General features: G+C 37.3%; 1 protein-coding gene across 2 annotated transcripts in view; it reads right to left on the reverse strand.

The window, feature by feature from the left end:
* Nucleotides 1-10813, reverse strand: part of Dner (delta/notch like EGF repeat containing) — a 340243-nt gene that overhangs the window by 99482 nt on the left and 229948 nt on the right. The window contains exon 7 of one of the 2 annotated variants that reach the window (XM_004637300.2): nucleotides 2757-2870. The exons of the other annotated variant lie outside the window; for it this stretch is intronic. Within the exon in view, the coding sequence (XP_004637357.1) occupies nucleotides 2757-2870 (114 nt within the window). The remainder of the gene's footprint in view (nucleotides 1-2756; nucleotides 2871-10813) is intronic. 2 annotated transcript variants of the gene reach the window in all.

The raw sequence follows: 10813 nt of genomic DNA on the forward strand, positions 1-10813 counted from the left end.
AATACTAGGGCTATGCTTGGAATGCCTGTCATTCTGGTCTTCTAAATATGGACTGCTTCTCATGTCTTATCAATTACTGCTATGCTGTCTCTCAAGTAAATGTTTGCTTTTTAAAAAGGAAAAAGGTAATAAATGAAAACTAGAGACAAGAAAAAATATTCATTGGACTGTCCTGCTACAATGCTGTACATGGTTAAATTTCTAAATTTCTGTGTAAAAATATGCAATTGTTTATTCCTATTTTTAAATTTTTTAATTTTTTTATTTTTTCTTCATATTCTGTAGGGATTTAAAGTTTAACATATCAATACTTGATGGAAAATACCTGTTCCATGTTATGTCTATGATGTTTGATATTCAGACAGTGAGCTTAAGCTCAACTGCCTATGTTACCGGGTAATCATATCACCAAAGTTATTTTCCAGTCTCCTCTCCAAACCTCTGGAACCTCATTGCAAAAGTCAAAGCAATTCCAATAAAGCACTTTAGAGTTGTCCACGCTTTTACAAAAATCCCATTTGACCCCAGAATGGCTCTGAAGCCTACTCTTCACTAATTATCAAGGTCAACAGCCAGAGGTAGGTGGCCACTGACTCTTTCATGGTGTGCCAAAGCTTTGAAAACCTGCAAAGCGCCCATAAGCAAGTGACAGTGATGCTATCTGCTCTGTCTTAGTCCCTCTGACTACATTTGTTCACCTGCTTTGGAAAGAAAGACAAGAGGGAGTGAAGAACAGGCTAGCCAGGCCTGCGTGATCCCACTTCCATTTTGACCTGGTTCCTTATCAGCTGGAGGGGAACAGCTCAGTGGGCTGCAGCCAGCGCACCCTCATCCTTGGTCATGCACAAGGCCTGGGACAGGAGAACCTCCCCTTGTTGTGGGTGTTCATTTCTCCAAAGTGGTAAAAGATACTAGGTATTGTTCTTCACAGGTGCAGCAGTTCCTGGGGTCCCAACACTTGGGTTATTTGGGAGACCCCAGTGGCCTCCTATCCATGCCCCTGGTGCCCTGCCCTCCTCTGAACTCTCAGCCAGGGCCTGCGGAAGGTAGTTTTGAATGCAGAAATGTTTCCTTAAGCACTCAGACTCTGAATTTAATTTCTGGAGAGATGACTCTACTTTATGTAGTTGTCAGTGTCACTTTCGTAGATCAGGAGCTCACATAATGGTTTTTTTATTTAAAATTTTATTGATAAACAGATAGCAATGATTCAGTTTCAAATCAAATCGGTAGTACAGTTTCAATAACTAACACACTGAATATATTCTTCTTAGTGGTTAATTGCTATACAAGATGCGGACTTGAGATCCTATTTACAAACACCATTAAAACAAATCATTCTATTCATTAACAGAATGCAACTATATATCTATCCTAACCACTTTGAATACACAGATACAAAATGGACATTCATCTGTATACCCCATTTTTTCTAAGTTCCGTTATTTGAATATTATAGGTGTGTAAACTCAGCAAAATATTCTAAAAGAGTCCAGTAGCCCATAATAGCATTGGGTCTTCTGTTTAACTGGCAATGTCAGAAATTGTTGACCTGAGTCCCCCACAGCTCAACATAACAGCATGGCTTTACTTCCTATATTTCGTCTTCATATTTTTCTACTGGATGGTTAAGACCAAGGTAAAGCAGGACCTATGCAACAAGAGTTGTAGCTTTTGGGTCTGAGAAGGTCAGTGAAATCCCCTCAGGATTTATCTTGAGATTCTGTACCTCAGATTATAGAACCTTTGTCAGTGTCAGCCATGTGGATGAGTCACGGCCATTGCTTGGCCAATGTGCTCTCTGTGAAAGCCTGACAGAGTGTTTTCTCCCCATGTGACTCTCCTTAGGCCCACTCTATGTCATCAATCACTTTCCTCTTTGGCCCCATAATCTTCTTGATCAGAAAATTTGGGACACTACCAAGGTACATGATGTTACAGTACAAGTTCTCATATGTCCTGAGTCTTAATTGACTTTAGAAGGTTAGGGCCAAAATGTCGGCTTTCCTTGTAGCCCTCCTTTTTCTCTAATTTTGGTCTGCAAACTTAGGTTGTTAACCATCCAGAAGACAAGCTTCACATAATGGTGTTGTTGTTATTTTGGGGGGGGTTTGTGGAGGGACTTCTAATATCATGTTATTCTTGTAACATTAAACGTTTAAAGCAATCTCTTTCATAACATCCCTCCAAGCAAAAATTGGAATGAAACTTCCTCAAAGAACAATATTACTCCTAGAACATGAGGGTCTACCTGCAATTTACCTCCTCCCTCCTCCCTCAGAAAAAAAAAAACTGTTCTAAGAGTGAAACTAGTTTATAAAAGTAGCCTAAAGATCTGGCTTTTCTTGTTGACTGAATTTTACAAGTCACTACAAAGTTCACATAAACACTAAAGCAATGGGCTTTATGTTGCAATTCTTATGTGAACTGGTATCAAAAACTGAATAATTCAACAAAAATGGGACTATTGAGTGAAGTTTCACCATTGGGAAAAAAAAACTATTTAATTAGAAAAGTTAAAATTTTTCAGTGTATAAATCAAAATCAGAAAAATTCCTAGCTTACGTTTAATATTCTTACATAATCTTCAAGCTATGCCAGCATAGAGCTTTGAAAAGAATCATATGAAACAAAATTAGAGGTTCTCTTCTATCAAGTTTTTCAGAAATTTAAAATACAAGGCTGATCAAAATCATGCACATATGATTTAATGTGAAAATCCACAAGGATTTCTAGAGTAGGAGTTAATATTTTACCTTCTGGACACTGACAGGTGAATCCACTGACACTGGAAACGCAAGTGGCTCCATTTCGGCATGGGTCTAGGATACAGTAGTCGATCTTGGATTGGCAAAGATCTCCAGTGTAACCTGCACAGAATGAGATGTATGTTTTATAAGATATGTCATTCTAAAACCACCAAGAGCCAACCTACAAATTGGTGGACTCTGTGGTACACACCCAAGGAGGCAACAATTGGAGCTAATCGACCAACTACTCCTTAATCTCAGTTTTATAATAAGGAAAAATCATAGCATTTGGGGAACTAGTTCAAAAATCATTTCCTTTTTCTAGGTCTTTACTGAAAAAGGAGGTCTTAAAACCTTCAGAAACTGAGATTAAAGACCCAGTGTGTCTCCCTGGACAGCTTCTTTATGACATAAATATTCATGGTATTTTGCTTGGCTAAGTGAAGTGATATGCACTTTCTCTAGGCCTTGAGGAAGCCTACAGAAAAAGCTTTAGCAAGACATGTCATACTAAAACTTTTAATTTATAATATTTATAGCTAGAAGGGCTGATTCTGTATGAATGCTGTGTCCTGACCTCTCATTATAAAGATAAAAAGAATGAGACACATATAATGCCAAGTACATGGATGTATTATTCTTAATACTTATTTCAGTCATAAATCCAACTCCAAATTCTCTGTGAATCCAGCCTCCATGGTGATTTTGTTGAATAGTAACATAATCACCACTTAAGTGATAAGAAAGCAAGGATATAAATCTCCTGAAACACCTGGGAAATCCAAAGGCTTTAAATAATTTTTAGTTTTTTAAATTAATTTTGGGAACATAGCTCTGTAGAGCAACAAGTTTCAAGAATATCCTAATGGGCTTATCATCTTGAAGTGGGCAATGGTTTTGACAGAAATTTTGGGAAATGACAAAACATAAAATGAGAAAAGAGGGTGACATTTGTCATGTTATCTGAGTGATGGGGCCATTAACGCTCTGCACATAGCTCCCATCATAAATGTTTGTGCACGTACATGCTGCATAATTGCAATTAGATTGCAACATTTTCCAGATTTCCAGGGAGCTTTTAACTCCACACAAACTTGTATTTCTGAATTATTAGTTTGGAAAGACTGTCATTAGCTCTGGCATCTGAAATTTCTAAAAATAAATCTCAATGACATTAAACAAAGTGATTTTCCTGATTTTCAATTACCTCCCAAACTACAATAAATTACAGACTGTGGATGCGGAGCCATTCATTTGTAAATCTGCTTGTCCATATGTGGGTTCTAGCTCACTTGAGAGTAGGAAAAGAGGCTTAAGATAAGCCTGCACCCAGGACAAAGAGCTATTTTGAAGTTCTAGAACAGAATACTAGACAATAACACCCCACATGTATGTTTTCAAATAAAAGCTTTACATTCAATGTGTAAGGGAAGTGAATTGTTTTTAACGGAACTGCAACAAATAACTTGTCTAAAAATAATAGCTAATGTTTACAATAGAGCACATATTTTTGTATTACTTCATCCTCCCTGGAGCCCTACACAGTTAGTACTAACCCACCACCCACTTTACAAATGAAGAAATAGAGGATGAAGAAATTCAAGTGATTTGTACAGTTACCCAGGGGGCCAAACTCTTGCTGAGCCCAAGCCGTTAAATACAACATTCTGGCTAATGCAATACATACCATCCCCATCAACCACAATGCATTTAACCTGAAGGAAATAACCAAAAATAATGGGAAGGAAACATGCATGTAGACACAGAGATAGATAAAAAGTGAAATCATAAATGTCATCCATGACACAGAGCCCGTGTGTGGTTTGCTTGGGCCGGTTGTGCCAAGAATTACTCTTTAACGTCTCTACCTTTGAAGGTTCTACAATATGACTAGAAAAAGTATGTTTATGAGAAAGATAACTTGTAATAATTGGCAGCCTCTTCCAGGCACTGCGGCTGCAGGAGTGAAGATAGTGTTATGAACTCTGTCTCTGGAAGACCTTAGAATTGTGGTCCCACCATCACACAAAACCAGGAGTTAACTAGAGTAGCCTGAAAAGCTCAGCCCTGCTGTACAGAAAGAAGAGCAGACTAATGAGTTCGTGAACCTCAAAGTTCTGAAAAAAATTTAAGCAACTACTTTCTTTAGACTTTTTATTTGTGATTTTTAAATTGTTTGTTTGTTGCAACACTTGGAATTGAAGCCAGGGTGTCCACACTAAGCAACACCCCCGGACATTTTTTCTACATTTAATTTTTGAAACAAGATCGTGTTCAATCACTAAATTGCCGAGGCTGAACTCGAAATTGCTGTCCTTCTGCCTTACTTCCCAGAGCTGTGGGATGAGCGGCATGTGCTAGCAGGCCTAGCTACCTGGGAGTGTTAAGCAAACTAGAGAGCCTAACAAGTAAACCTCAATATTCATCCCCTAGCTTCAGCAATTATTAACATTTTTATGTTTAATTTCTTCTACTCTCATGTTTTCCCCACAAGGGAATCTTATATTTCTTTTTACCTGTAAATATTTCAATATACGCACCTAACGAAAGTTTATATAAAGATTACTTCTTTTTTTTTTTCATTTTTTGGGTTTTTTCCCCATAATTTTATTGATAAACAAATAGCAATGAGACAGTTTCAAATCAAAATGGTAGGTCAGTTTCAATAATTAACACATTGCATACCTTCTTCCTGGTGGTTAATTGCTGTATAAGATGCGGACATGATATCCTATTTACAAACACCATTAGAACAAATCACTCTATTCATTAAGAGAATGTAACTATATATCTATCCTAACCACTTTGAATACACAGATACAAAATGGACGTTCATCTGTATACCCTTTTTTGGTTAAGTTCCATTATTTGAATATTATAGGTGTATAAACTCAGCAAAATATTCTAAAAGAGATTACTTCTAATGACCTCTTTAAGTAACATTGTCACATTTACAAATTTAATTAAACACTTTAAACTGTATTTATTAATATTAATAACTTCCTTTTAACAACTATATTGATAATATACCAACATTACTGTGTACTTAATTAACTCTTACAGGTCTAATAAATTAAACTTTTAAGTAGAGATGAGTATTAAGCACTGTTCAGTGCTGCAGCAGTATATGTAAGTTTTGTAAGTCTTCCATATAAGAGGCTCCTTCACATTTTTAATGCATTGGGTGTTTGTAATTTAGGGGATCCCACTGGCACTTAACGAACAAAGGTGCTTCAGTCTTGTACAACTTCAGATAATCTAATATTTCAATGTTTCTCCAGGCAAAATGCCAGCAATGCACCTCCAGTGAGGAACTCCAGTCTGGGAATGAACACTCTTCTGCTCCCTTTTTCCTGACCATTTAAAGTCATCAAAGATTTTGAAAGTATGAGAAATAAAGAATTATGGTTGTAAAAGTCTGTGCCTACCTGTGGAGGCAAGTATAGTGATTGTCTAAGATCCTGGCTCCTCCTGACAACCAGACTATAAGCATTAGTGGGCCACCTTCCATATTACTGTGACAACCTCATCACACCTTTAATATTCCCTTGACCAAGACATAACTGCCACTTGAGGGGACTCCAGCAATTCTGCCAAAGCCAGCTATCCACACTGACTTTCTAACAATCCATTCTTCTTAAAATATTTACTCTTTTAGTAGATTCCCAAAGGATCTGGCAAAAAATTGCAATCACTTCATTCAGTGGCTAAAAACTACAACATGATCTGGTCTGAGTTGCCCATCTTTATCCATTCTCTCCATGGACTGCTGCTATCCTGCAGCTACCTGGTCTTTCTGTTCCTGAACACACCCAACCACACCTTTCAATCTTTAGCATCCTTTGCTAAATGAAGTCCTGTGACTTCATTACCAATGATGTGAGAACGATGCAGGACTCAGCAAAAGCAGTGATAGTCCCAATATATATATATGTAACTATTATACATATATTTTAAACCTTGCGAGGGAGGTGAAAAGGGGAGTAATAGAAGACTGCAGCGGAATTTTCATATTAAGGATCAGGAAATAAAGATAGGAGAGATCTGAAATGAACTGCATAATGGAGTAAAAGATCAAATAAAGGTACATTAAAATTACCTGTAAAATCAGACAAGGAGATGTAAAGGTGTCTTAAGAAAGTTTAAAAGTAAAAGTAATATAAAACCCAGCTGAGCAAAGAAGTTATCTTCAACTTCAGTGAGGGTTACAAATAAAAATTACTTCAAAATGTACTATCAAAAATCACCTGGGTGACTCATTGGCTTACACCCTCAGTTTGGGGAATGCTGCATTAACCTAGCTCCAAGCATGCCCAGCTCAGCTAGAGTGGGATAGGAGGCTAATGAAGCTGACCCCCTTCTGATGCTCTGTCCTAAGCAGGGGTGGTGGTGCACGCTTGTAAGCCCAGCACTCAGGAGGCTAAGGCAGCAGGACTGTTGTAAGTTAGAGACCAGCCTGGGCTACAAAGTGAGCTTGAGGCCAACCCGAACTGCACAGTTAGGCCCTGTCTAAAAAGATAAAAATAATAAAAATTTTAAAATAAACTTTCAACAAGGCTGAAGTAGAACTCTTTTTCTTCTCCAAAAGCTCCTGTCTAGATTCTTCAAATCAGTGATTCTCACCTGGGGTACTGACATGCCTAAGCTCCTTTGGCAATGGCTGGGAACTTATCTATTGTCACTTCCCCAGGGGTGCTACCAGCATGTAGTTGAACCAGGGCTGCTGCCAAGCATCCTACAATACACATGAAAGTCCACAGCAAAGAACCATCCAGACCAAAATGACCCTAATGGCAAGGTTACAAGATCTTGGTTTACGTCAATGACACCTTAGTTCTTTCTGCAAAAATAAATAAATAAATAAAATTTTAAAAAACTTTTGTTTTTGTTAAAATTCCACCTACCTTCTTATAATAAAAAAAAAAACCTGCTCTTTACAAAGCAGCAAAAGAACACCTTCAGAACATTCTTTAAAATCAGAATCCTTAAGAGTATTTATGACCTCTAGTAAATTAAAGATCATTTAGAAATATATTAGTTGGCTTGAAAACCTTGACGTTAAGGAAGATTTTGTAATTGTGATAGTCTATAAATAAATTAAGTTAAGTAATTTGGTCATAAGTAAATGACTATTTAAATTATCTTCATCTGCAGATATTATCCTGTACTTAGCTGGCCCTAAAGTCTCCAAAAGAAACTTTTAAGTCAGATAAGCAAATTCAGCAAAGTAGCAAGACACAAAATCAACAATTAAAAAAAAAAAGCTTTTCTGTACACCGATAACGAACTTGCTCAGAAAGAAACCAGGAACACAACTCCATTCATAAGAGCTTCCAAAACAATAAAATAAATAAAAATAAAATATCTAGGAATCAAAGTAACCAGGGAAGTAAAAGACCTCTACAGTAGAAATTATAGAACAGTGAAAAAAAAGATTGAGGAAAACTAGAAGATAAAAACACCTCCCACATTCAAGACCTTCTTGTAGAAGAGGAGAAAACCTTTGCTAGCTACTCTTGCAACAGAGGATTCATATCCATAATACATAGAGATAGATACTACTTAAAATGAGCAAATGAACTGAGCAGACATTTCTCAACAGAAAGAGAAATGGCCAATAAACATATGAAGAACTATTCAACATCTTTAGCCATCAGGAAAATGCAATTTAAAAAAAAATGAGATTTTGTGTTGCCTCAGTCAAAACAACTATCATCAAGAACACAAAAATATTGAATAAATAAATGGTTGCCAAAATGGAGGAGTAAAGGACCTCTTCTACATTGTTGGTGTGAATGTAAATTAGTATCACTACTATGGAAATCAGTAAAAAGGTGTTGTGGTCTAAATATCAACGGCCCTCCAGATTGATGCATTGAGGGCTTGGTCCCACAGCAATGTTAGAAAATGGGGCTTAGAGAGGAAATTGGATCACGAGGGCATCAAGCTCACTGTCCATTAATAGGCTCATGGTTGAATGAGATATTAGGAAGGGGGGCCCAACTGAACAAAGTAGGTCAATGAAGGCACACTTTTTCAGAGGTGGCTAGATGTAGAATGTGTGATTGATTCATGGTGCAATGCTGGAACAAAAGATGGATGATTACTAAATTAGTGCATTGATGTATTTGGTTCCACACCACTCCTGGTACCAAATTAGTTGAATTTTTGTTTGTTTTTTTGTTTGTTTTTCATTGCTGAGACAAAACATACACCACACACAATTAGGAGAGAACGGATAAATTTAGCTTACAGTTTGTACAGGTTTCACTCCATAATTGGCTAGATACAAGGCAGGGGACATGGAAGACAAGATTCACAGAAGAAAAACAGTTCATGGTGGTTAGAAGGTAGCAAATCAAGCAAGCAAAGGACATTAATAGCTTTTTTTCTACCTCTTTTATATTCTATCTAGGCTATCAGGATTAGGGTGTTACCAAAACATGACCTATGACCATACAAGGCTTTGCAGAAGTCAGGAAGGACATCTAAACACAGCCATCACAAATGACTATGTAAAATTCTGATCAGGTATCAGAGAGCTTTCATTGGCTCTTCAGAAAATATTCTAGTATAACAAAGTTATAAGAAAACTCGTGACTTAAGATGTCCAAGAACAATGCAATTGTAGTAAAATTAGGGAGGCAATAAAAAAACTGAAACTTAGGACTTTTAAAGCATCGCAGCTATGAGCAATGTGATATGAAAGGAAGCCTAGCAGAGAGCAAATTCATAAGTGATGTAACGCAGAAGCTGATCAGTTGCCTTCCAGGAAATTTATTGAACTATAAATCCATTCATTCGGTATTAACAGGTTTCATCTTACTTCATACAGACTTGGAGTGTTTAATTTTATACTGTTTTATGTTTAGTATAAAATATAATTTTACATTTAGTAGTGTATGGAAAGAGAATGGCTATTTCCCTTTAAACATCAGAGTGGCCTGGGGAATAGATAGGTAGATAGATAGATAGATAGATAGATAGATAGATAGATAGATAGATAGATAGATATTTTTTCCCAGAAGCATAAAAGAAAGCATCCACTGCCCAAACCTATAATTCAGCTACACTGCCTGTCACTTACAAATGAAGGAAACCTTCCTAAAGTCAAGGACAAATTATACACAAGTACAAAAAGTTGGCTACATGAGCCAGACTATAAAAAAATCGGTCAGCTGTGGCTTTCTCCTTCCCTACACAGTTGTTTTTATGGATGATGTTTATTTCATAATTCCTCTACTAAAATAAAAAAAAATTCCCCCATATTGCTTTGGCTCTGAGAGGGAGAATCTAATTGTTTCTTTGGAGAGCTGTGCCAAAAGCTTCCAAGGTGAAAATTGTAGTGAGAGCTATTTTTAATGATTTTGGTCTTTTTATAGTCTGGCCTGTGCTGTGGAGTGAAGCTACAGGATGTGGACTGCATGCTGGTGCTACCAAGACAGCCCACCAGTCTCTTCTCACCCCCTTGGGGGATCTGAGCAGCCTCGGCACTGCTGTGAGATAGAGAGCCTAATATTAGCACACTGAAACAAAGGACAAATAGCAGGAATCTGCGTACCTTCAAAGATATTCTGTCCCAGTCACATGAGATTTCAAAGGCAGAAGGCAGAAATTATTTAACAGGAGAAAAAGTCAGATCTGTTGGCAGAAGCAAAACAAACACATCTGGGCAAATATAAACATGCCTTAAAAACCAAAGGCAAAGAAGGAATGATATATGTGGCCTATCTATAAAAGGCAATCAATAAGATCTAATTAAAATGGGAATGCATAATAAAATAAAAACATGATAAAAACTGACATTCAGGAGAATTGAATCAGTCTCAACATTGTTTTGTTAAAGCTCCTGCAAGCAGGCGCAGGGGCCAGGGTTTGATCCCTGGGCCTGCTGTACCGGCCCCACCCCCAGGGTGTCCTGAGACATCAATTGAGATTGGGAGTGGTGGCACACCTGTAATCCCAGCTCTTGGGAGGCTGTAGACAGGCAGATCACTACAAGTCCGATCTAGTAGTGAGACCCTGTAGACCCTGTAGACCCTTCCATATATATATATATATAT

The sequence above is a fragment of the Octodon degus genome, unplaced genomic scaffold (genome assembly GCF_000260255.1).
Source record: "Octodon degus isolate 3935 unplaced genomic scaffold, OctDeg1.0 scaffold00089, whole genome shotgun sequence".
Classification (NCBI taxonomy): domain Eukaryota; kingdom Metazoa; phylum Chordata; class Mammalia; order Rodentia; family Octodontidae; genus Octodon; species Octodon degus.